Raw genomic sequence first — 27,878 nt, forward strand, 5'->3', positions numbered from 1 at the left:
TCCTTTTTACTTGGCATGATTAGTGGGAAAAAAAAAAAGCCACATTAAATTGATTTGGATTGTTAGACAATAAAACAGGAAAAAAAACCTCAATTAAAATGTAATATTTCTATATAATAAATAATTTACCAGTAGTTTATATATTATTAACGGGATACCGATGAGGCGGTGAATGTTACTTTTGAGGTTTATCCTTTATATTTGACAATAATATACTTACAAATGTTACGTTTCTTTTTTGCTTTCCAATAAAAAAAAACCTGTGTAATAAAGATCTTTCACATCTGAAGCTGGAAGCAGTTTCTCTGCAAACCCGCTTCACGCGGCAAAAACGTGAAACTGCCACGCTTTGGCCAGCCGAGGCGTGACAGTTACACGTTTTCCTGTAGTTTTGAAGATAACGTTAGCACAAAATCTAAAGTGTTTTTTTTTTTTAATTTTATTTTTATTTTTTAACACGCAAAGCACAAAGAAAGTTGAAAGAAACATCTTTGGGGAAGTTTGTTTTTCACGTCAATTTCGCGCACAGCTGAGCCGCAGACGGCAGCATTTAGTCCGTAAGCATGTTGCTCGGCACGCTGCGGTCTCCGGCGGCAACCTTTAACAGGCTTATACGATAATCTGCTTGTGTCACCTGCCGCACGCCGAGCCGTTGAAGGAGGGGTCACGGTCGTGACGCGTCCGGCTCTCTCCGTTCACACCGCGGACGCCAGTTATCCTCCCCAACATCTCAAAATTAAATGCCAATATTCGGCTGCATTAACGCAGACGTGACCTGAAGGTGAATAAATCAGCTGCAGTGTTGATCTGCCAGGACGAGTTTCAGAGACTCCACTACCTGAGTTTTTTTTTTTTTTTAAATGCGTGAGCTGCAGACAGATAGACTATCAAAAGCTGAATGCGCTCGTCACGTCGTCATGGATACCGGTTCAAGAGGTGGTCACGGTCGTCTTCCAATTTCAAGTGATTTTTTTTTTTTCTTTAAGAGCCAGAATGAGTCAACGTGTTTTCAATCAGAAGAGATCAGAGTTCCAGGAAACGGCAGCTGTTATAAGAAAAGGTTTGACGGATGTCAAACAGGTCGGAGTTACTGTGATTAAGAAAGTGGAAATAACTGCTCAAGGAATCGTACAAATTATTGCAAAATGTAGAATTATAATGAACAAAAAAACAAAAACAAAAAATCATTCGATATTTTGAACCGCGGGGATTCTCCGGCTTTTGTACATTTAACAGCGGCTGAATAAAAGGGCTCAATATCTGTTTCTGTGGTGTTGAAGGTGTCTTCAGTTCAGTTCAATCTCGGCGATATCTCCTGATATTTTTGCCCCTTAAACTCAAAACTGTTTACGGAATTTGACAGATTTCAAATGTGAAATTTCAGACTTTTCTTTTTTTTAGGCCAAACACAAACGGGCTGTTTTTTTTACTTCTACCAACGAGTTTATATTTTTTTGGTGCTGTGTTCCAGCGTTGGTCGGCAAAAGATGATGGAAAAACGAATACCGGCCACGAAACTCGGCCTGTTGTTCACCCGTCTACCGAGAAAGAAACCATGAAATTTTGGAGCGGATCCGAATCATTTGAACAAATTATTTTTCACTTTCATTAACATTGCGAGATTGCATTTAGTCTACTAAAATGCAATACATCTTGTTATCCAGTAGGTGGTAGTAAAGTTCAATACTGACAAAACACTAGAAATACGATGAATCGGTATCACGCTGATGTATGAAATACACACAGGACGCCACTAGAGGTCACTGTGTCCGTCACGCTCGGCAAGAAAAGTACAGCGTCTTATGTGGTCGGCAAAAAACAAAAAAACAAAAAAAACGTGGTTAGGTTTAGGAAAAAGATCGCGGTTTTAATTCTGGTGCAACAAGACAGTTTTAAGACAAATAGAATGAGAAATTTATGAAATATAATTTTACACAAAGCTGATTTCAATTAAAAACTGGGTGACATTATTTCTATTATAAGATTTGTAGGGAACCAAAATTTAAAATGGGGTAAAAAAACAACAACAACAACCTCTCCGCCAAACACAAAATTAAAATGCACATTAGTTTATCACATAATAAAATGGGAGACTTTTTTACTTCTGCATATTTTGAACTACTTTTTGGGCCTTTTTTTAAATCGCGATAATGAAGTCGCTGCTCGTCATCGTGCCACGTCACGTCCGCAGACATCGATCAACTCATCAAGCGACGGCGGTTTAGGATCCGTTGCAGTCGACGGGATTAAACTAATCGGAAGAAGCAGCTGCTCGCTTGTTTTATATAATCCGGTCCGTCGGTGGAAAAGTGAAACTTCTCGCACCTGAAGAGGAGTCACAGGAGACACTTGTCATCATCTTCAGAGAAACAATCCAGTATAAATAATCTGGATTTCAGTCCCGTTAAAACAAAAACAAACAAAAAAGGTTATTTTGGTGCTTTCGCTGTTACGCAAGTCGCTTCGGTCGCTGCTAAACGCGTTTGTTGCTCACATAACCCGAGATTAAAGTCAAATTAGAGCTCATGAAACTACCGACCGGCGTGCGACATCTGAACGTAACCAAGGTTACAGAAAGTAATTATCGAATAGTTTATTCTATATATATATATATACATATATATATATATGTATACATATATATATATATTTACATATATATACATATATTTACATATATATACACGTATATATACACATACATACACGTGTATATATATACACATATATATACATACACATATATACATACACACACATATATATATATATATATATATATATATATATATATATATATATATATATATATATATATACATGTCTTATGTATAAGACAGGGCTGAAGTTATTCACCTTCATGCTTAAATTCAGAACATCTGTCCTCCTGCATCCGTCTTCATATTAGATTATGAGGTCTGAGAAATATTCATATATGTAAAATATTTGTCCCGTTTCCGGGGTTAAAAATCCCTGAAACACTTTTCTATTTGGCTGCTTCGTCGGTGCCGACAGGCTCCATGTAATTTCATATTCTCCAGGATTTCCTCTTTAAATGTGGCTGCTTGACATGAAATGTGATTCTTCAACGTGAAATTCTTTTCCTACCAAGACTGACGGCTCACGTCGACACTCAGGTGTTGTTTAAGCTTCTTTTTTTTTTTGGACTCTTTAATGACATCATCTCATTCCTTTTCTGTGATTTAATGGCATACGAGTGGACAGTTAGCCCTCCATAGTACAGTTTCTATGTTGATTATTGGCACCTGTTATTAAAATGAACAGAAACAGCGAATCAAATTGCTTATTAACAAACATTTTATGATTTCCACTTTTTCTTCAGTAGAGGAGCTCGACACTTCCTCCACCTCTGATAATCTGAGACGTCCCCACCCCCTCCCTCCTCCCTCCCGGGTGTTTCACACAGTTTACTTTCAATGTAGCGGCAGAGTACGCCCCCCAGAGGTCAGACGCCAGAACAGCAGCATGCTCTTCTGTTTTATATAACTACCAGTATTTACAGCAGCTCCTCAGAGAAACTACAACTCCCACAAACATCAAAGTGCATGATCTTTATTTGATATACTGTGAAGTGGCGTCCAGGTGGCACAAAAAATGGCAGCAGGACAATGAATATATAAGGCTTCCTTTCTTTTTTTCGACTAACGACAAACTGCTCTTTGTCTGGTTTGCGTCCATTCAGCCAAAACATGAATGGGGAACACCTGCAGATGATAAATAGATGAAACCAGTCTATTTTGACCCCCCCCCCCCCCAACACCCCCCCCCCCAATCACGTGATCATGATACACCACCGCATTAAAAAAAAACAATAATAAAAAAAAACGGAGCAGCCGGCTGTCGAAAAGGCCATCAGTGAAAACAGTTAACTCTTTGATCCGAGAGGACCGAACGATCCGCCCCCGAGATTAACGTGCGATCAGGAGAGGACGCGGTGACCAGCGGGAAGTGCTACAAAAATTTAATAACGTTGAGAAATGATAAAATGATTAATCATTCTAATAGTTTAAATTCCTTTTTTTTTTTTTTTTTTTTTAAACCTCTGGTCATATTTATACTCAGTATACAAATACTAAAGATAGATATGCGTATTATGCGTGTACCCATGATGACACAAGTAAAATCAACATCAAACTATTTCCCGGAAACACGTCCGTCGCGTTGTTTTTCCAGGCTAAGATCTATCGCTAAAGCTCCGAACCCGAGCGGGTGTCCCGGCGCCGTGATTTTAAAATCCCGACTTTCCGACACTAAACCGGGGCCGAGTCCCGACGCCGATCATCTGTAGTGTGGCGGCCCGTTCGATAAAAGCGCAGCACACGCCAAAGATAGTTTTTCACGTGCGGTCACGTTGCGGGCCGAGGCTCGAGTCAAAGGCCTCCGGGGCTTATGTCGCCCTCTAGAGGCCGATATCCAACATCCGGTCTCCTGAAACCCGCCGGAGGTGCGTCACCTTTCCACAACGAGGCCGTATCGCCTTTGGCTTTTGCAAAAAAAAAAAGTTTCCAGGTTTTCTGAATGTCTTAAAAAAAAAAAGAAGAAGCAAGTTTTTTGTTTTGTTTTTTTAAAGCCTTACGCCCAGTGAACCTGAGATCCCGCCTTGGAGTGACGCTTGGCCTCCATGATGGAGAAGGCCTCCTGCTCCTCGCTCATCTCCTTCAGCCTCTTCTCATCCAGGAAGGACACCAGAGAGTCCCTCATGTCCACCACCTCGATCATCTGCTGCAGGACGCGCTCCTCCTCGGCCTGCTGCTCCGTGGTCTTGTCTGTCAGATAAAAAAAACAAAACACGCATGTACACGTCAAATCATATATACCTGTATACACACAGCGTGTCGAGTCTACATTTTAGACTCAAGACAAACCGACCGTCTTGTACAAGATTTGTTTTTGCAGATATGAAGCCTTTTTCTTTTTCTTCTAATGTGCCTTTGACACACAGAAAAAAAACAACTGAAAACAACAAAGAACGAAAAACATTAAAAGAAATTCCAGAAAAAAAAAGTTACATGAAGCTTGGAAGCTCCGCCCACTTGTTGTTGTTGTTTTTTTTAAGTGAGGTCATGTGATTGGTTGATCTCCCTCTTCATCAGCATTCTTATTTTTTGTTTTATTGAATATATTAATATATTTTAGCACTCCAGATTTGCCCCTCGTGTACGAAAGGTGCTCGTTTGCTTTTCAGACGAGTCCTGGTGGGAAAGTTTCCCAGTATTGTTTGTTTTTACTCGTCGGGAATTCATCTCCTTCACCGCATCAAAAACTCCCGTCAGCGAGTCTCCAAAAGACTCCCGAAGGTTTAACTCTACTTTTTGAACATTTGAAAAAGGAGAAAGTTCACATTTATAGTCATGTTAACGTCTGCCTTAGTACTCGATCGTTTTTATACTGGCCACAAAGAATTCGCAGAGCAAATTCAATTTAACAGAAAGACAAAAATTCAGTCCTTTTTATGTGGAAAAATACATTTCATCCAAATCTAATATATTTTAATGTAATAGCAGACGGATTGAATTCAATTAGGCAAAAAAAAATAAAAAATCCCTGTTTAAACAAAAATTGTCACACGGAGGACATTTTAAATTTGGAAATTATTCACTGGATTTGACGAACTCGACATTAAAATGTTTTCTTGCGCAGTAAAATGTGGATTAAAATGGCTTCAAAGTCGAGTCTCTTTTTGGACAAAAGAAATCAGCAGAGCGGCGACGAACGCTTCCAACGTACAGCGCCGTCGTTTCAGGGATGGATTACTCAGAGAAGCACTAAAAACTGCTCAAGTCTCCAAAGGCTGCAGGAGCTTCGTGTGGTTTTTTTTTGAGGAAGCTGAACTACAAAATATATAATAAATCATTTCATCATGCGGCATGAACACAACTAGACGAAAGTTGAAACATTTGAACACGAAATGGTCAAGGGATCTTGTTAAAATGACAAAACATGTAGTCAAATCGAGGATAATTTTGTCCCAGGAATCCTTCCTCTGAACTTTGAAGTTGGCAGATAGAAAAACATCCGGGAGGAAAACAGGCTGCGTGAATTTAAGTTGAGTAGAAATCCCATTTTCTTCTGTGTTGTCCTCATTACGATGAGTTAAGATTATCTATGTTAAAGGAAATGTCTTGTTGAAATGTTTTGGTGCAACCGATGACGACAGAATGGAATTCTTGTTTAGTTTTAATACTTAGAAGTCGGCGACTTCTCTTTCTAAAGCTCGAAAATGGAAAAGAAATTCGTCCAAATATGGTCACTTCCTGCTCTAAACCTGCTCCGAGCTGGCGAAGAACTGGAGGCTTCATGACGGCCGTTCAACAAACCGACGGGTGACGTCACCGCTGGTTGCCGCTTGGGTGCCGAGTATCAGTTTGTTACTGGCCACATAAAAGAAGCTTATTCAGCTGGTTTGGGTGGAGCTCAGCTATGTGAAGAAACATGACACTTTTGTTTTGTCAAAGAAGCTCTCAGAGGAAAAAATAGATGCTGATTTAGAGTCATTTGGAAACTCGTGTTGTTCCTCTGCTTCCGTTTCTTCTTCTAAACAACGTTGTCTTGTGACTTTGCCTGGATTGAGCAGAAGATTTGTCCGATTCAGTAAATAAAGATGAATCAAATTCACTGTGAAATGGATTCGAGGGAGGTCGTTAGCGCGACGACATCGACGCTGCAAAACACGGCCGGCGAATAAAATGATATCAAATTTGGTTACTTCCATAAACAAAAGGACAACTGGGGCCGATGTAAAAAAAAAGAAAAACAAATTGCAGAAAACGTACTGAATGCAGAATTAGGGTGACAACAAAGAAAAGAAAAAAAGGCATCGATGATCTCATTAGTGGAGCAAACGAAGGCCCCGAGCTCGCCTTCGGTTCGACACAACCGGCGCTCGTTTTGTAGGTCGGCTCGATCCGTTTAAACCACGTCCAAACCTCGCCGTTACCCACCGTTCAGCTCCATGAACTTCCGGAGCTCCAACTCCAGCGTGCTCTGCTTGTCTTCCAGCTCCAGCTGTCGAAACCTGAGAGAAGAGAACAAAACATCAGCCGAGTCACGTTGACAGCGACCGTAGCTCGCTGGCCGTCACGAGGACGTTTGACTGGGGGGGGGATGGGTTTGTCACACTTACGCCACCATGAGGTCGGACTCCTCGGTAACCAGCGCGTTCTTCTCGTGGACGAGCTGGATCCAGTGCTCGATGGCGTCGGGAGAACCGCTGCTGCCTGCAGGACGGAAACAAAACAAAAAAGGAAGCGTTAGGGTGTCTCGTATGTGACGGGGGGAGGGGGGGAGTAAAAGAGGATGACATGTTGGAAAGTCTAAATAAAGTGGTGGGGAAGAAGATTTATTTACTGCATCTGACACGACATCCACGTGAGTGAGTGTCTGGTGAATCCTAGAAAGCTGCTGTCCATGAATTCAGCCGACTTACGGAATTAAAGCGTTTATTCTCGTTAATAAACATTTGATTTCCTATTTTTCTGGTCTAAAAGACAAACTGGTGCGTTTACGTGCATGTAAAAATGTTTTTTTTTTTTTTTAAATAAATAAAAAGGATATTTTTGTGGATGTTCCTCTTAATTTTCTTTTACAGGGAGATTAAAGACTTTGTTTACTGTAAACGACTTTAATCGCGTCTTCTTTGAGCAGGAAACAACTTTTTATTCACATGGAAGCAGAAACTTTCTGTGAAAATCAGTTGAAATGAGTCTAGTCATAAAGAATAAGGAAGTTTTCCATAAAAAAACAAAACTTCAGAAAACTGAGAACAATGAGCTTTAAGAAACACCAGGCGTGACGTTGACGTTCGGTTCTTACCGGCCTCTCCTCGCAGCGTTCGCTCCAGCACCACGCCTTTGTCCTCCAGGTCCTTGAAGGTCACCTCGATCTCCTCCAGTCGTCTCTGGATGGACTGAAAAGTTGGATAAAAACATTAAAATTTGAAATCACGATAATGAAATCTAACCACAGACTGTATATAAAAGTTGGACGTAGCTTCGGGCTCCGAAAAAAAGAGACCGACACGCTGAAGCGCCTTAAGCTGTAATACCGCCGAGTGCCACTAGAGGTCGGCTCCAAAAAGCCTCCAGGTCCATAGACGCCCATTCAACTTCTCTCATGAAATTCTCAGTCAATAAAGTTTCCTGTATGTCATTCGCTGCATTCACTCTTCCAGATTCGTTTCCTGGAGGTCCATCTGAAAATAATCCGTCATTAATTAGCTAAAAATTATTATTAATAATAATAATTATTATAATAATTATATATATATTATGTATATATTATATAATTATATTATAATAATAATTATTAATTAAATTATTAATTAATTAAAAAACAATGCAGTAAATTGCTATAAATTTTTTTGTTCTTATTGTTCTTTTTTAAAAAAATATTATTGTGCTAAACTGGAACTTAGGAACTGAATTTCATTCCTTTGATGTCTGGGATGACAATAAAAACCTCCTTAAAACTTTAATACGCCTGATTATTCTGTGCAGCTCCAAATTCTTCTTGTTTTTAACATTTTATCAAACATTTTCTCACAAACATGCAGCTGTTGCAAGCAACTCACGGTTCACTATCCTCAGTCGCGTTTTTAAAAATGCTACGAATCTTATTATCAGCTACGAGACGGCCTGAAAACCGAGCGGTTAAAATAGTAGAACGGGGAGTTGTTGCTATGGCGACGCAACACCATCTCGTCTTGCTGTTTTGGCGTCAAATTCCCGGGTGTTTGGAACGTAGTTGCAAATTTTAAATCTTAATCTGGATAATAACTATAAATGATGAACAGATATCCTTGAAAACCAAAGAAAATTCAAATTAAAACAATTAATTCAGTTCACCGTTTCTTTAAGTTGGAGAAGCTGCTGACCAGTAAAATGAGGAGTTTTGAAACACCGACCTGAGCTTTGCGCAGTCGCTGCAGTTCGCTCATCTTGGCTCTTCGCTTCAGCGTCCTCATCTTCATCAACTCCACCCTCTCCACCTCGGCGGGGTCCGACGGCGCCGTCTGAAACTGAAGGTAAAGAGACGACGTCGTCGTCGTCGTGAGCGCGCTGCTGAAAACGTAGCGGCCAGTCGATCGTGTGAAATTAAAAAAAACAACAACATCATCTCACTTTCTCGTCAAACAAGTCGCCGTCGTCCTGTTCGAACATCTCGTCTTCCTCGTCTTCCTCGTCTTCCTCGTCTTCCTCGTCGTCGTCGTCGTCCCCGTCGACTCCCTCCTCCGAGGCGCTGTGGACGTGTCTGAAAGTTGTTTCTGGGGCACGAAGAGAAAGAAAAAAAAAATTGTATAATGATAAACTCAGGAAACACTTTTCCCCTGCCTGCAACCCTTTTTTTTTTTTTTCCTCCTTCATCCAGGATCAAAGAGAGCTTCAGCTCACCGACTCTCCCCGGATGATTAACGAGGACGCTGAGCCGGGCGTCTCTGCTGATCCTCGGGGACGACAGGTTCCAGGGCGAGAACTTGGATCGCACCCGGGTCTGCCCGCTCGGCATCTCTTTCCTCCTGAAGCAGCGCCGGTTCCTCTTCTCCCGGAAGTAGCTGGCGGTGCTGCCGCTCCAGTAGCCCTCCTCCTCCTGCCCGTCCAGCCCCTCCGGCCTGGAGGGGCCGCCGGCGTTGGCGGAGGAAGAGGAGCAGGAGGAGGAGCCGCCGTGGGTCTCCGAGTCCGAGTCGGCGCTCAAACTCTGCAGGTTCACCAGCTGGTTTTTCTCCTCGTCGGTTAACTGGAGCTTCCGCAGCGACTGTTTGGGACGGGAGTCCGGTCCCGGTTTGGAGACGTCTTTACACCCCTCCGGAGCGGACGGGTTGGACAGGTGGAGCGTGCGCGGTTTTGCTACCGGAGGGGAGGGCTGAGAGGTGGGCGTGGTCTGCTGAGAGAGGCGCGGCTTTGGGACGGGACCCGCCCCCTCCTTGGCGGGTGGTGCCGCCGCCGCCGCGCTTTCAGCCGGAGGATCTGAGGGAGTTTGGGAGGCTCGCTGCTCCTCGGGCTCCTCTTTGGATTCGTGTAAAAGCCGGTCGCGTTCGTGAGACGACGGACCGTCCAGCGTCTGCTCGAGCTCCTCGTCGGACGGAGACAGCGTGTAGTCCTCGCTGGAAAGTCCGTTCTCCTCGTTGGCTTCTTGGTCGTTTCCTCTGCTGACCTAAGGAGAGAAAAATGTATTGATTTTATATGGAAATCCACAGACTACATACACACGTTAAAACAGACCTTTAAGGCCTGATTGAAAGGTTTGTGTGTGAAAGAGCGAAAACACCAACAAAAAAACGTCCAGGCTGATCGACTAACGACGTGCGGCGACGACTGCGTCTTTAAAATGTGACATTTAACACACCGTGTCCATTTCATGCGTTTGGCTGAATCCACATGCAAGTTTCTACTTGAACCTGCAAAATTCTGGGAGGGGAAATTATCATTATACATATATTAATATTCTCATCATCATATGGCAATTTTTATTTTATTTTTCGCCTAACATCTCGCCATGTTCTCTGAATCTCATCGACTGATCTGGATCTCGCAGATAATCTCCCAAACAGTCTTTCTTGTTGTTATATTCTTGTTTGTGAACAGCAGGAAGTGACCATATTTGGAAACCCAACGATACTACGTCCCGCCCGCCAAACTTTCAGAATAAACGCCCTTTTCATTTTTGAGATCTTAGCAAATCGGGCCCGTTAGATGTGTTGCTGTCGATCGAGTCAGCGCCGCTGCCACCGATGATGCAACAGAAGATTGTGTAACGTTTACGAGGATCCAACATGGAGTCTTGCATCTGTTCGGTTCAGTGACCCACCTCGCAAGATGCCTCGGCACCGCTCGCCAGCTGCAGCTCGTCGCCGTGCAGCTCGCAGTAAAATCTCCCTGTGGGGAACGTCGGGGGTTAAAAAAAAAACAAAGACAATAACAGGAGTTGACAAATGAATGTTGACGTGCTTAAGGATGAAGAAAAAAAAAAAAAAAAAAAAACCTGCTGTTTTTCTTACATTATTAATCATCTTTCAGTCATGACTGAGACCTCATTTAAAAAGGGCATCCAGGCACAAATTATTAATTGTGACAAATAAATAAATAAATAAGCGGCATTCACTTAAAGAAGGAAAACCTTATCCTGGTTTTACTACAGGCTGTTGAAACCAGAAATACAACTTTATACTCAATAATACAACATCAAACAAACAAAGAGGCTGCTGAAGAAAATTTGCTTTTCTTTTTTTGTACATAAAGCTTTATTATTATTTTTAATTAAATACATCCCCTTAACAATTCCTGCCCTCCATCTGACCTCTCCCCCCACACACACACTGCAAATATTTAGGTCAATACTCCAATTTTATTTTATTTTTATTTATTTTAATATAATTTTTCCTTTTTTCGTCATCACTGTTAATTCCTATTATCGGTATTATTATCACCAGTCTTTGCCCCGTTTCCTCTGTCATGACTAGAAAAGCCAATTTTCTTTATTATTATTATTATTATATTATCAGTTCGATTTATTTTAATTTACCCACCTGTTTGTCATTACTTATTGACTTAAATTCAGTCAAATTAGTTACTTCTTTTCCCTCCTTTCTTTTAGTTATAACTGCATGTTTGCGTTGTACTAAATTCACCAAATTAGAATAAATAATAATACTAATTAGAATAATAATTTTGCTCACCCGTGTTCTGGTCGAAGGTGTATCCTCCGTGTCGGAGCGTGATGCCGCACCGCTGGCAGGTGAAGCAGCTGCGATGGAAGAACTTCCCCTCGGCGCTGATGCGCTCCAGCGCGTAAACCCTCTGACCGCAGAAGTAGCACTCCTCGCTGGTCGTCGTCGCCGCGGCGACGGCAGCGCCGGGCTCGGGAGCGAGAGGAGGCGCGGGGCCGAGTTCGGGCGACGCGGGAGACACCGGCGTCTGATTTGAGGGGAAAAGGGTCGGGAGGCGGAGTCAGCGTGGACGAGGCAACTGATGACTTTTTATTTATTTATTTATCTTTTTTTTTTTTTTTTTAATCTGAATTGATAAGTGATGAAGAATTAGAGCGCGATCGGCCGCATGAAAACTCACACTGTCCTCATCTCCCATCCTCGGCTCTATTTCTGCGCCTCGTTTCTCAGCTGTCAGCTTCTCCTGCGGGGATGTAAGAAAAAAAAAAAACATCACAGGAACCCGTGCTTACAAAACCTGATCTTAAAAAAAACAATCACCATAATAAAGTGTCAACCCCCCTCCTCCCCTCCTCTCCTCACTCCTTTGAAATAACATCTAACGTGTAGCCGTGACAGAGAAGGAGCACCAGACAAAACAAGTGAGTCAGATAAATAACATGGGAAAACACAGACCTCAAACCCCCCCCAACCCCCCCCACCTCCTCCCCAACGCCGCCGCCAGAGTGAACTCCAGCCAACCAGCCGGCGCGTTTTAAAATACCTCCCTTATCAAACGCTTCTTCCTTGCTGTGTAAACAGTGAAGTGGCGGGCGCGGTGGGCGTACCTTGCGTCTTTGCAGAGAGTTGTGCTTCAGCTTGTTCAGGAAGAGGACAGCTGACTGTGTCTGGGAGAGAGTCAGAGGCTTGGACGACGGCAGGAAGGCTGCAGGTTCTGTTGCCAGCAGGAAAAAAAAAAAAAAAAAATGTGGACACACACACACACACAAATCAGTTTTTCCTCACTGTCAGACAAGATTGCTAATCTACAGACACCTGCATGTTCTGGTTGACCTACTTGCAGCTCTTCCCAAAGCTGCTTTATTGCACCTTTGTTTTGTTTTTCATAATCTTCAACCTATTATCTTGCATTTTCCATCTGACACATAAACAATCTCCTTTTTGCACATGGATTTTTTTTTTTTTTTTCCTGTAGCATCGCAGCAGCAGCGGTTTTAATTTTAACTTGTCTTAATATGAAAAACTCCTCAGCGCTTCCTTTTTTTTTGCACTCCCACTTCCCTTTCATCATTCAGATGAGGTTACCCGGAGATTGACAGCTCCCTCCTGCCTTTCGCATCAAGTCGACGGATCCCGGAGCAGAGAGAGAGCGGCACAGCATCTCTCACACACACACACACACACACACACACACACACACACACACACACACACACGGCCGGAGCGTTCATCACACCCACTTTTCAGCTCCATTCAACCGCCTCCCCGACCGCTGGGCTCTCACATTTTTTTTTTTTTTTTTTTTTTTAATTTTTTTTTTTTTTTTTACACTGCATGAACTCCTCCTCATGCTAAAATAAAAAATAAAATAAAAAAATAAAAAAAAACTATGGAGGGTGGTTGGGGGTTGGAAAAAGAAATACCTCTACTCGGAGAAGGGGAAAAAAAAAAAAAAAAAAAAAAAAAAAAAAAAAAAAAAGCCAAATCCTCCGTCGGTGCAGGAACAGCTGCTCCCCTGCAGCTCCCGTCAGACCCCCCCGACAACCCGGCTGCTCGCCGTTTGCTGCTGCTGCCGTCGCCGCTGCCGCTGCTGCTGCTGCTGGGCTGGCTCAGCGCAAGAGAGCAGCACAACCAGTAGAGGCTGGCTCTGAGCGCAGCACTTTGCCACTTAAGGCCCAATGAATTGTGGGTAACGGGCTCTTAAAGAGACAGCGGCGGATCCCATCGCCTCCTCGAGCGTCTTCCAGTGGGAGGAAACCTGACCCTTTTTTTTTTTTTTTTTTTTTTTTTGAGGTGATGCTAATGCCTTGCAGTTGTCTAAGCAACCGGGTTATGTAACATTAATGCTGCTAATAGATATCTTAGGAAATATAATCAGATTAAAAAGAAACCAAAAAAAATAAAACCCACTATAATGACAAATGATGAAAACGTTCAGTGTGATTTTTTTTTTTGGGGGGGGGGGGTTAAATTTGACCTTGTGTGACTTTTTGTTTTGTTTTGTTTTACCCATAAAAACATCAAACTTTTACCTTTTGCCTGCACAGTGAACGCGTCCTGGATCTGGGTGAGGTAGAGGACCATGGACAACTTGTCTATCTGGCCCCTGTTGGCGAGGTCGCCGGGAGACATGACCGGCGGGATGCCCAGCTCCTTCTCCAGGATGCCGAAGGCCAGCTGGTTGTTGTGAACGCTACCGGACTCCTCCAGAGCAGACATGTCACTTTGACAGAAAAAAAAAAAAAAAAAAAAAAAGCATTTTCACAGCTAATATCATCAGCTTTTTTTTTTAATTAATTTTTTTCCTTCCTGTTTGGTTTCATAATGGATTTTATAACTGGGTCAAACGAACACGTTTTTTTTAAAAATTGTTTTTATCCACTACGTCGTTACACGGCATCCTGCAGTGAATCGTTAATGTCAGATGATATTAAAAAAAAACAAAAAAAACCCCAAAAAAAAAACCCTGAGAGACTCACATGAGCTGAGGCCTGAAGCGGTGGATCAGAGCGCACAGAGCCAGGCCGGACGTCCAGGACTGGGTGAAATCCTTCACGTTCACGTTCTCGTAACCCGCCGTGTGTTTCTGACACCACTTCAGCAACTCTTCGAAACCACGGACCGAATCTGAGAAACGCCCCAAAAAAAAACCCCAAAAAAACAACCGTTGAGTAATTTCACATAACAACAACATCTGATATGCAAATTGGGAAAAGTTTTTTTTTGTTGTTGTTTTTTTTAAATCGGTTTAAAAAGCTCAAAACGGAATAAAAACGCTGCGTAGAAACACCTCAGTCAAGAAGATTCACGATTCATAAACCGATCAAAACAATGAAGCCGATTCATTTCTGGCTGTTATGTCGGCTCCGTGTCGACCTAAAAAGAACCGGCAGCTTCTGAGCTGAACTGGACCACAGCTGATATGAAACTTTAAGATATTCTCATTTATGATCGCACACTATCGTCACTAAAAAACAAGAACAAAAAGCCTCCTTGTGTTCGCTGCTTCGTTAAAAACAGCATCTACAGACGTCCACTCATGGAGCATATTTTCAACTTCCATAAAAACTGATATTGAAGCTTTTTATCCATTTATTTTTTTTAAAGAAAAATCTACATTAGAACTTCAAAAACTTCCAAACTGTCTTAATTTCATTGTCACCTCGACCGCAGAAGAATCTGCAGAAATATTTCTGGTTCTTTGAGCAAACATTTTTGAGAGGAAATCTCATCTTGTTAGCAGTCAAACGGGTCGAACGTTGAACCGTCTGACTTTTATCATTTACCAAGTAGCATTAAACACAAAAAAATGGATTGAAATGTCCTTTTTTTTTTTTTTTAATCTGACACACAACCAGACGACGGTTCATTTTTTTCCACTGGAAGCCGCAGATGTCTAATGAATGCGTCGGCGCATGTAAACACCAGATTGTGTTGGATCGCGTCACACGTAAACAGCTGACCCGCGTTCAACCCGCAGCTGCTGTCGGGCCACGAAAGCGGTTCTCCCCGGTTTTCCGCTGAACAACGCTGTGAAAGTGGAAGTTTAAGATGATACCAAACACGGTTGCGGAGGAGCTGCTGACCTTGACGCATGTGAGACCAGTGGTCCTTCTGCTTCCTGCTCGACGCGTGGGGCTTATCGACGTCGTACAGGTGCTGCACCTACGAAGAGTGACGGGGAGATTAGTCTATATATATATATATATATATATATATATATATATATGTTTATATGTATATATTCAAAGATAACTAAATAAATCAACCGTTAAAACAGAGTTCAGCCCACAGAGATCATACAAAGGTCATGTTTAATGTAATCAAAGCAGTTTTTTTTTTTTTTTACTATTAGCCATTCAAGAACAATATTGTTATCATATTGAGGAGAAATCACTATTTAGGGCTCACAACTTATAAATATGAACAGTTTCCATCTTGATGTCAACGTGTTTTTCAGTAGAGTATTTATTCCCACTGGTTAACGCTGCTTCACTGCTTCGACCCGACATGCGTGACGGTTAAAGAGACTCGATGCGTGTTGGGTAAACGGAGGGTAACGGCGCCCCGGACCTGGTTGGGCTGGATGGAGGACAGGTTCACTCTCTGGTACCGCGTTTTGGGGTCGATGCTGTAGCCGGCGTAGTTTTTGCTGGTGTTCTCCGGCGTGGTTTGGGACAGGAGCTGGTACATGCTCTCTCTGCGGAGAAGTTAAAAGCAGATCGGATCAAATCCCATCATCGCCCTCACTCCGTTTCCTAGGAGACCTCTCGACAATCAAACCGAACAAAAACAAACAGCAGGAAACTCCTCGCGGCCCGAAACTAAAATCGGCAAGAAAACTATCCTCGTGGACTGGAAATCAAAGAACAGGCTGGAAAAACCTCCTGATAGATTAATAAAAAATTTCATCCTCCATTAAAAATTATGCAACAGAACCTCAGTCGGTCAGTTCGCTCATCTCTCATTCAGAAGAGAGAAATTAAATAAATGAAGATTGAATCGGCGGGTAAATCTCGACTTCCCGTCAAACGCCAGAAAGCTCGTTTTATTCCCGTCACACGGAGGAATCACGCTGCAATAATTTCTTATGCTTATGCAATCAAAACAACGATCCGTCACGGTAATTATCGCGGGATGGGTGGTGCTCCTGCTGATAATGAGACCCGCAGGCATGCTGATGAGTTCCAGCAATATATCCATCCATCAAATGTTGTTTTTAAAGCATTTAAATTCTCATTTCAGTTTTCCTGAGACCAACTATTACACTAATAATACAAGCTGTAGTTTTTTTTTTTTTTTTTTTTTTTTTTTTTGCTGGATGCGAGCAAAGCAGCTTACCGCTCCGCCAGGACCTTGAGATGCGAGACGCCCATGCCCCAACTCCTCACCATCCACGCCGTGTCCATAGAGGCGAGGAACCCGCGAGCTATTCCCGTACCCAGAGGCCAGAAAGGCTGCGGAGAACGACGCACGAGGAAGTCATTTTAAATGTCATAATCTGGCGGTTAGCGGTGATTGTCACATTCAGAAGCATGTTTCGCTCATAAAAAAAAACAAAAACGTATATAGAAAGCCATACTCGTTTAGAAAAAAAAAAACGTTTTGGTGTCATCGTGACTACGAATCTGCAGAAATCTACTATCTTTCATTAGCTTTGAGCTGACGTGCTAAAATGCTAAAAAGACAAAGTCAGTTTAAGACGAGCTAAGCAGCATTAAACACCAAACAAAGCTAAAGCTGAAGGAAATTTGCTCAGTTTTTTTGTGGGTTTTTTTTGGGAACAAAATATGACATGACGTAACATTTTTAAATAAAATGTATTGGCTAAATTTGATGTGAATTTATTAAGAAAATTTTAAGACATTTCACTCAAAAAAATAAAAAAATAAAAAAAAAGTTAATTTTACAGTGCAGCTGTGGTGCGTTCATGAGCAACTGGGGAAGTTCAAACGTTCTGACCTCAGAGTGAGAATATACAGTTCAAGGCCTGTCAATCAAGGACTGTCACACAAAGACAAGAGGGAGGTTTTGAGATCTCGGTAAACACTCAACCAGGAAGTGAGTCGTTACTCGATGGTAACTTTCCCAATTAATAGAAAAAAAAAATCTTTACTTATTTCACTGTCTGGGTAAAATTTTATGCGTGCGCAACATTTTGTTTGAATATCTTGAGATAGTTCATCGAGTAAGTGAACGTTTAACCTGCTCGTAATGCCGCAAAGTGACGGATACGTCCTCTGGGGGGCCGGGAAAGTAAGTATGTATAAAACCAAAATTACCTCCACCAGGCAGTCGCCAACAAGACCCAGCAACAACTTCTTCCCCCGCCTCTCCCGGACCAGCGAGGCGTTCTCCGCCCGGTGCATGCAGGTGAAGTCGAACGCGGCCACGTCCGGCTGGCCGGCGTGGTTCCGGGCGAACTGGAGGTCGGGCAGTTTGCCGCCGGTGGAGAAGGAGGCGGCGTCGTGGGCGTAGCGGCACAAGGCCTCGTGGTCCACGTTGGCGGCAGCCAGCAGCTGCTCCGCATCGCCGTGGTCCTGCAGAGACAGAGAACGGGTCTGATACTCGGTTTTTGCTGCATAAGCACAAAAAGGGAGGCTGAAGAGGGAAAAAAAAGAGACGAGACGATTGACAGCTTTGTCTCCTCGCACTGCTGCACCTGCACGGCTCTTTTCATCCATCTCGGTTTGCTTCTTTTTGTTTCTTCAGCCGGTGCCAGGAGGAATCACAGTTTTCCTCGGCAACGGATGTGTTGTTCTCACCTGTTTAATGACCCCCTTCTTCAGTAAGCTCTTCTTCTTGGCAGTCATGACAAAGTAGTGGGTGTCGTCTTTGTAGTAGACAATATTCTCCAGATCGATACCTGGAATGGGAAATGGAGAGAGAGAGAGAGGGAGAGGGAGAGAGAGAGGCCATTAGGACAGTTTGACTTTTTCCGAATGCAAATTAGAAAAAAAGAAAGAAAAGTCAAATTCACAATTTTCCCAACTGTCTTTCTTTTTCTATTTTTTTACAGCTGCTTATCGTTTGTTGCTTCTCCCGACAGTTTCCCCTCGCTTGCGTAGTTTCTTTGCAGATGTCTCCGGCCATGAAGCTGCGTGTCTCTGCTCTGTGATTGTCGCCCTACACCAACAGTTCATAGCTTAAAAAATAAATTAAAAAATCTAGATGTAAAAAAATAATAATAAATAAATAAGGATCAGGGAGGGGAGTTGTGTGTGTGTGTGTGTGTGTGGTGATATGAGCGTATGTATATGCACAGTGAGGTGCATTAGGTGATACAGATCTTTTAGTAAATATTAATTTTTCTCTTACGTTATTACCAAATGTTCAAACTAAATATTTATTTGGTATACACAGTGTAGCTGCCAGAAAGACCATTACAAGGCGATGGTTTTTGAGCCTGGACGCTTCCATCTATGGAAGATTGGTGTGATAATATTTATGAAAGGTTTTTGCAATGGAAAATCATTTTCTCCCCGAGGCTTCAAGAAAAACAAATTCAAGGAAATATGGGAGAAGTAGAAAGTATATATTTCCTCAAAAAGCTTTCATGTGTGAAAGCACAAGTATGTACCTGTAAGAATGCATGAATATATGTGTATACATGAATATTAGTGTATATATTTATCTTCTCTTCCTTAAAAAAAAACAACCCATGTTGCATTTTAGTTCTTATTTCACTGTAAATAGTTAAAAAAAAAAAGAAAAAAAAGTGATGATGACTGAAAAATGGAGTAGTTATGTGACTCTAAATAAAGAATCTAAAAATAAAAAAATGAACGGGTGTGATCAGAAGACACAACTGTAAAGGTCATGAGTCTAACTCCTGTCAAGTTGCATCAAAATGAAAGTACAATAGGTGCCGAGCGGGTCAGAGAGGAAGGGCGGATTTCACCACAGTTAACGGCGACGGGAAATAAACTGATGATCGGAGCGCAGCTTAACACCTCCGTCCACACTTCACACTGAGCCCGACAAGTGCGAAACATTCATTTCATGCCTTGAGGGTTTTAGTTCAGCGAAAGGGGAGGAGGAAAAAAAACCAAACGCTCGTGTTGTTATTAGACAAACGTTACGATTCAGGGACTCCACTTCATAATTCACAATCTCACGTTGTGCAAACTGAGAAAAACGAGTTAATCTGATGCAACCCGACTTCCTTTTTTTTTTTTTTTTTGTGCACTTTAATTTTTAAACGTTAAGACTAAAATAGAGAGCAGACAGCTGCTCCGCTGTAATGCGATGTCCTCTTCCGTGCAGTTGAACGCGACAGAAGCGTCACATGGACTCCTAACCCTTCTCAGTGAGCAGGTCCTGGAAGAACTTCTGGTTATAGATGCGGGCTACACCGCTGATCTCTGCCGCTTCGACCTCAGCTGCTGTGTTTCCGTTGATGAAGTTGGCCGTGATGCCGATAGCCAGTTTTCCTCTCAGCTCCTTGTGCTTAAAGCCTGTAAGAAGAAAAAAAAAAAAAAAAGAAAGAAAAAAAAAGAAAGAAAAAGAGGAAACTGGGTTGATGGCAGTTCACTGTTTTTACAACAAAAAAAAAACTGCTGGATACGTTTTTGTTCAGAGACTACCAGTAACTCGCAAAATCGGGTCGCGCCCTCTTATTGCGACAGCGATTCGAGCGTTCGTCTCACCGTCGGGGACGAACCTGCCTCCTCCGGCCGAGATGAAGACGTCGAACTGGAAGTTCGCGGCGGGATGAGACCGAGGCTGCAGCTTGGCCGTCCAACCTAACAAACCAAAAGACATCAGGCTAAAGAAGTGGCATTCACGTTCAACTGGGCTTTGCGTCCCAGAATTTTGTCCCCTTGGGGTCAGACCGTCAACATCGAGGTGACGTTCTGCAGGAAAAAAAAACCTTTGTTGCAAAGAAACCCGACACTTGGGGTTTTCCAAAATGACAATCACAGCATGTTGAAAATGTGTGCAAGTTTCTCCCCGGCAACGAGACAACCGTCACCCCCCCCCCCCCCACCCCCCCCACCCCTACCTCATTAAATGCGAGTACCGTTTTCTCCCGAGGGCTCGATCAGACCCTGGAACTCCACTCCGGTGTGAACCTCCACCCCGAGGAGAAGACACACTTTCAGCAGAACCAACTGCAGCTGACGGATGCCTGAAAGCACACGTGCATGCGTGTCGTTGGAAATGTGTTTGCGTGTTTGTGTCACGCATGCGAGTCAGTCACGCAAACATAAAGTTAACGGGAGGCGGGGTTAGAAACTGAAGATCATTTACGTTCATTATTAATAGGTCAATTCTTTTTTTGAGTTATTAAAATGCGTTACATTTTGTTTGGTTTTGGCAGGATGAATTCAAATATATAAATATATAAATTAGACGAAAGCAGGAAATCTGGCATCCGGAGAAGCCATTTTACTTGATAAAACCATTAGCATCAATCAATTATTTAACAAGTTGTTCATTCCGGTCACGTATAAAATGTGACAAATCCTATGAGAGGCCATTAGCGAGCGTATTTCAGTTCAACGGTTGAAAACGTCTGTCTGGAACTTAATGAAATGCAACAAATCACCTCCGTACTGTTTGACGTGGTCCTCTAAAGGCTCCGGTTAATGCATTTAAGTTTATTTAATTTTTTTGTATTTCTCAGTCAAAGCGTTTCCACGTTCTCGTGATAAGCGTCGCGACTCACTGACGTGATCCAGAGAGCCGGTGCAGAATTTGCCGTAGAACTTTTTGGCCCCGAGCCCGCGGAGGTCGGAGATGGTGAAGGGCCACAGGTGGAGGACGTTGTTCCTGGAGAAGCTGTCTCTCTTCTCCAACACCACCACCCGAGCCCCCAGCAGGGACAGCTCGATGGCCGTCCTCAGCCCGCACGGACCGGCGCCCAACACCAGACACTGAGAGAGGGTACACATCAAATCGGTATAAAGCCACGTGATGGATTTGAGCTGCTATAAAAAAAAAAATACTTTTAAAAATTATTTTTTTTTAATTCAACTCCAAACATCCCAAAACAATTCTGCATGATGGAGCGAGCAAAACGGATCCACAGTCTCGTCACAGTCGACTATTACAGCAGAAATAAATGATTTGACTTAAATTATAAAACTACAACAAAGGTTTTTAGACTTCAGCTGCCGTCAATTTGTACCGATATGTATTAGATCTAAATATGATAAGAATATAATAGATATAGATATAGTGTGGTTGTTTAGCAGCAGGAAAAAAAAAACATCATGCGGTGCATTTTAAACGATAAAATCATTTACACAGCTGAACAAAAATGAAGTGAATGAAAGTGATTTCACAGAAAAAGGTCAGTTTCATTCACGATGAAGAAACACGACTGAAGATCCTCTGATACTTTGATTTTGACTATTCTTTTTTTTTATATAAACGTGACCACTACATCCATCCATCCCTCCAGCTTTGTGAAAATGGCCCTTTAATAAAGAGCTTCAACAGGCGAAGAAAAGAAAAAACGTTTTCCTTTCCGAGAAAACAATCTCACCGTACGCTCCATTTACTGGATGAGAAACCCTTAAACTAAAATTAAAATATAAATAGTTACAAAAAAAAAAAAAAAAAATCGAGCGACTTGATTCAAATCTCTGGAAAAAGCAAATTTGATTCAGTTTTAATTCTCAAATGTGAACCCTCTGGTTGCTACGCCTCTCAACTATAAGGAACACATGGTGTCCTTGGCTGAATACCGAGAGACAGAGAGACAGACATAATCAACATGTAGCAGGAACAGGTAGTTCCTGGGGTCGGGGTGTCCTTTATGGGACTTTCCCCCCCATTCAGGGAATCAGATGAGTCTCATAGTATGTCAGGACTAAACAATAGAGTTTCCTTGACAGCCATCATTTTGATACCGGATTCACACCGTCAACTGAGTCAAAGGCTGAAAGCAAAGTAAATCTAATTATCGTGGAAACAACGAGAATTACAAACTTGAAAGGGAACAACAGACGCGATCAAAGCATCTCCGGTTGTCGGTACCTTGTTTTTGGTGCAGGCTTTTCCTTGCTGGTAGTCCGCGTGAGACGCCCTCTTGTCCAGCTTGGCCCACAGGGCTTTGGCCTTCCAGTAGTTCAGCCTCTCCTTTAACTTGGCGTAGAAGCCCCCGAAGTCCTCGGGGTCGACGGCCAGCTGCCGGCACAGCTCGGCGAAGTGCGTCTTCACGTCCCTGCAACTCTGCGCCTGGACGAAGAGGTCGAACGTGGCGTGGGACGGGTTGACGGGCCCCTGGCTCGCCATGGTTCGAGGCTGACGGGGAGGTCTGGCGGTTAACTGAGGAAGCGAGAGGTTATTAGCACTTCCGACCTGGAAATAATGAAGCCGTTGGGGGGGGGGGGGGAAGTGCGGGGGGAGTTTACCGTAAAGAATCAAAGGGTTACCAAGTCCTCGTTGCTTTTGGTGTTTGCATTTATAGAGGCGGTCAAAGTCCTTTAAATCTCCTACCTACTGTGCGGTGAGAAGTCCCTTCCTCATGATGACCTAATTATAGTCCCGAGTGTTTAAACGCCGAGGGCTTCGTGTCACCTGGTGGGTTGAGTCACTACTTACTTCCTCTACGTGGTTTATGTGGCGTCTATCTGGCCTCTGTCTGTCTTTTTAAAAAAAAAAATTCTTCTTCTTTTTTTTTTAAACCGCCCACCCACAGCTGATGTGTCATCCTCACACGCCGCCTCAGGACGTCAGCCTATCCTTCGTTTCGGTACGAGACTGCAGTTTAATGGAGACATATGGCAAAAAAAAAAAGAAAACACGAGGGGAGGATTTAAGTTTTTCCACATGTTCGGACTGGAATAATAAAAACTACAAAGTTTCTGGGTTGAAATGAATAAGAATCACGCAATTTACATTTATTTTCATTATTAATTAATTGATTAATGCTGGTTTACATCACCGTCTTCATTAAATCTCTTGCTTTAGTAGACCAACAGACACATTTCATTTTAATTTTACCGAAATATGACCAAAAAAATAAAAAATCCGCTCTCACATTTTCTCACAACCGTCTTGAAAGAAATTGCTTTTAAAATGAACTGATCATTATAATACTCACAAATTCATTCCTGTCAATCAACTGATCCGTTAAAGCGACTCCTGGTAAATCTGTTTCCATTTCTTATCCAATCATATTCACAGATATCCCTCTTTCGGCCAATCAGCTGTCAATATTTCCTTGCTGCTGTCAAGTTTGGTTACATTAGGGATGTTAGCAAGTACGCAACGAATTTGACAATGACCGAGGATGGTAGCTGAATAAAAGAAATGTAGTCAGACCAACGACTGTATATAAAAGTGGACGTAGCTTTAAGGTCTCAAAAAACCAGGCCTAAGTGACTTAAAGCTGCAATACCACCGAGCGCCACCAGAGGTCGGCTCCTAAAAGCCTCCATAGACTCCCATTCAAATTCTCTCATGAAATTCGAAGTCAATAAACTTTTTCCACCAGTTATCGCGGTGTGGTTAGCTAAAGCCGCTCCTTCTTATCCGTTATCTGGAGGTCCATCTGACAATAAACACGCCAATAATCATAAAATAAGCTTAGAAAAACTGTGTTTTTGGGGGGCGTGTCTGTTTGATTGACAGGTCCTTGGTGCAGTCAGGTTACGGCTATTGGCGGTCGGGACGTAGTTTCGCCAGGTTTCCAATTAGATGGAGTCAGATCCACCGCTCGCCCCTCGCCCCCAGCCCCCAGCTCATCCAAATATGGTCACTTCCTGCTCCAAACTAGCAAAGATGGCGCCGGACAAAGTCCGAACTTAAGGCTTCGTTACGGCCGTTCAACAAACCAACGGGTGACGTCGCCGCTTGGCTGCGTAACAATTTGTTATCGCTCACATAAAAGAAGCTTACTCAGCTGGTTTGGGTGGAGCTCAGCTATGTTAATAAATGTTACTAACCATGAGCAGCTCTCTTGTCACTTTCATTTTTTTCAAAGCAGCTCTGTCTCTAAAGTTAGTCGAGATTCCTGCTCTAAACTACGCGTTAAAACAAAATCTTGAATAACTTATTTTCAGTGTTTAATTGCCCCAGACACAACATACGTTTTTTTGTAAAACAGCAGATGGTGGACATTATTGGAAATACTGGGTTCTGGACTGACCTTTTATTGTCAACGTTTACCGAAGGCGGTTCGCAGCACGTTTAATCCTGAAAGTCAACGTCACGCTCGAACGGCAAAAAGCGGCTTTCGCCGCATTTCAACAGTCCCCCCGGCGAGCGCGCACACAATCCGGCCGTAAGCGAGAGGTACGTCTCGCGGAGGCTGACGTTTCCTGTAACGACCGCCAACGCATCATCACTTCCTGATGACAACATTTCTGCTCCTTCTGCAGCCTCTGCAGTCCACCTGAGACGCAGAGGATATAATTACATCCAGAGAACCGCTGCAGCGTGCAGGACTCGGCCTGCTCGTGCACGTCAGCGTGATTGCGAGCGGCGTTTTAAGTCCTGCGTTCCTGCGTTCTGGCTGGCCTGAAGCGGTTTAGTGGAAAAAAAAAAAAAAAAATGAATGTCACAACGATGCAGCCTCTTGAACAAACATGACAAGAAGCTATAAACCATCACCGCACTTCCCGTTTCTTGCCGTCCTGCGTGATATCGGCGGAAAAGTAACAGAGCGCGTTTGCGCATTCGTGTTTTGATGCTGTGCAACTTTTGTTCGATTTATATTTCAATAAAAACCGACTTGGCTCGACAACATTTTCTCCAGGAAAGTACTTATGTATGTTTGAGGCACTTTACTTCAGTATTTCCGTTAGATGCTACTTTCTGCTCTGAAAGCTTCAATTGCTTGTTCATTCAATTTTAGAAGTGTAAAATCCTCATGTAACATGATCCCAGAACAAAATATCACACGACAAGGAAACAAATAAGAAATCATGAATATTAAAAGAGACAAAATGTTTAGTAGCTTGACTTAGGTGACCTTTAACCCCTCCCTAACTACAAGATTTGTCCAAAAAGGTACGTTTAAGCTTTGGATAGTAACGGATGAGATAATATGCCGTTAAAATACAACACACTGTTAAATATTAAACCGTTGCTTTCCCACCTGTTTTGACGTCTTTTCAACATCCGAGTTTTGTCAGATTTCAGATGTTTGTTCAATTTTAACAGCTCCAAGAAAACATTTCCCCCCCCCCCTCTACACTTCTCACATGGTTTCATTTCAATAAATGTCCAAATGATCCAATGAAAGTCTAGAAACTGAAAATAGATTCGTTGGATCAGGACTTCTCTCCCGGTTAATCATCTCTCATTTATCTGCTGTCCCTGTCGATGTAAAACTGGTTATAAAGTACTAAACAGAAACATGCTGACACACATTGATTATGATGTTATACATCAGTCGAGTTGATGCTTTACCTGTATTTTGCTGCTAATACTTCAGTAAAGGATCTAAACGCCTCTTCAATCACTGGTTTTACGCGGCGGCTTCAAATTGAAAAGAATGAAAATAATGCAGCTTTGATGCAGCCAATATTCCTGAAAAGCTGCCAGAGGCGATTAAAACTTGAGATTTCTTTTGAAGGTTAATTATAGCCAAGAATCCTTTACTTCCATCCCCGCTGCCTTTTTCCTTCTCTAGTCATTAATTGCCGTGTGGACAACGAGCAGAGCAAAGGGAACAAACGAGCCTCCTGACATGCAGATAAGCAGAGATACCTTTGGTCTGAAACGATTCATGTTTATATTAAGACTGAAGGTGAACGTCTCTGAACGGGCCACAAAGCGAGACGGCGCTCTAATGAAGCGCGAGGTGGACTGTGAAGACGAGACGAGCCGTCAAAAAACTAAAAATAACTCAAGACGATAGGACTTTTTTATCTTAACTCTCGAGGAGGCTGCCGTTTAAATACTCTGTGCTACATTTCCTGTTTCAGCTTTTAAAAGACGTGCACAAACACACGCAAGGCAATTTAGGTAAGAGGACGGTCATGCTGAATACAGTGTCATCTGTGGCAAAGGTCAACACACACACACACACACACACACACACACTGTCCTCCTCATCATCATCATCTGACTCATATTAAGTAATAAGACAAGTTTAAGCAGGAATGCTGTAGATGGGATGAAACAGAAACTACCAGGATTAAAATGTGAATTGACCTTATTTTTTTTTTTTGCAGCCAGCGGATTGGATTGGATTGGCTTGGATTGGATTGGATTGAAGTGGATTGAAGTGGATTGACCCACCTTATTACATGTGTAAGCTCTGCGCAGAGTGTCTGGCAAATCCGTGTGTATCTGGACGCTGGATCAAAGTCTGATCTCCAGCCTGGCAGGGTTTTTGGAAAAGGACATAGAGAGAGAAAAGAAAAAAAAAAAAAGAGATGTCATTTCCTGAACTTATCAGGCTCCCAAAGAAAGAAAAGAAAAAAAAACCAAAACAACCTTGCACCCTTTTGCAAACATATCCTTGTACATTTTATGAGCTCTCGTTGGTGGGAAGCGGATGAAAGAACAGGAAGGTGTGGCGTTGATCTGCTTTGCCAAAAGGCAGATTACAAGCACAACATGTTAACAGGAGCTGGCAGACAGTTTTAAAGGAACACTGTGAGGCTGCATACAAAAAAAACACACAGCAGTACATATATATACATATATATATATGTATGCAGTATATATGTATGTACTGCTGTGTGTTTTTTTTGTATGCAGCCTCACAGTGTGATATAATATATATATATATTAAAAAAAACATTCATTCAAGGTCTTTTTTTTTTTTTTTTTTTTTTTTTTTTACAGTGGAGGTGATCAACTCAATGTCACCACATAACGAAGCTACAAAAAAAAAAAAAGCCTCTTGACAAAACTTGAAACACCAACATGACAAAAGGAGAGACCCCACGCGCTGAGAAAAACAAAAGGCACGAGAGTCTAAAAATCTTTCCTGACAAGTCAAACACGAGCACTGGAGTTAGGGTTGCATTACCAGCACGGACGAAGTGGAAAGCAGGTTCCGGTGAAACTGTGCTCCCGCGTGTCGTTTCCATATGTTTGTGCTTCTTCTTGTTTTCCTCTTCCTTTGTTTCCAGGTAAATATCCCCGAGACGGCTCACCTGCGCCTCGCGCCCAATATTGTGCACTGCTGGCGCCTCTTCCGGGACCTTCTGGTAGAAACCTACAGACTCAGCGTGCGCGAGCGCTACGGCACGTGACGAGCCAGTAGGTGTGTGTGTGTGTGTGGGGGGGGGGCGGTATTGTTATCCTGAGGGCATCATGGGGTAGGGAGGGGGGGGGGGGTATCCGAACAATGAATATTAATGATATTAATGGACACACCTGCTCTTTAAATATAATTTTTTTTTATTTTTTATTATTATTATTTTTTAAACATTGCTGTAAAAATAATAATAACACAAAGACATTGTCACGTCGTCTGAAATGTGTCAATAATCCAAAATCCTGGTTATGATGAATTCTTGTAGAGCAAAGAAAAGTAACAAAAAGGTCATAAAACGATGTC

General features: G+C 42.6%; 1 protein-coding gene across 1 annotated transcript; it reads right to left on the bottom strand.

The window, feature by feature from the left end:
• Positions 1 to 3,787: 3,787 nt before the first annotated feature.
• Positions 3,788 to 27,505, bottom strand: mical1 (microtubule associated monooxygenase, calponin and LIM domain containing 1). Its single transcript, XM_069141812.1, is given in 25 exon segments — positions 3,788 to 4,787; positions 6,963 to 7,036; positions 7,145 to 7,238; positions 7,834 to 7,927; positions 8,924 to 9,037; positions 9,141 to 9,283; positions 9,411 to 10,170; positions 10,825 to 10,892; positions 11,693 to 11,930; positions 12,084 to 12,146; positions 12,511 to 12,617; positions 13,936 to 14,126; positions 14,383 to 14,530; positions 15,490 to 15,568; positions 15,977 to 16,103; positions 16,745 to 16,860; positions 17,686 to 17,943; positions 18,169 to 18,269; positions 19,705 to 19,860; positions 20,053 to 20,148; positions 20,409 to 20,534; positions 21,075 to 21,282; positions 22,391 to 22,681; positions 26,606 to 26,687; positions 27,345 to 27,505. Coding segments are annotated over 23 exon segments (3,813 nt in total). The 5' UTR covers positions 22,649 to 22,681; positions 26,606 to 26,687; positions 27,345 to 27,505; the 3' UTR covers positions 3,788 to 4,593.
• Positions 27,506 to 27,878: the final 373 nt, after the last annotated feature.

This window comes from Embiotoca jacksoni, unplaced genomic scaffold, assembly GCF_022577435.1.
Source record: "Embiotoca jacksoni isolate LCO1_2020_lvr unplaced genomic scaffold, fEmbJac1.0.p SCAF_91, whole genome shotgun sequence".
Lineage (NCBI taxonomy): Eukaryota > Metazoa > Chordata > Actinopteri > Embiotocidae > Embiotoca > Embiotoca jacksoni.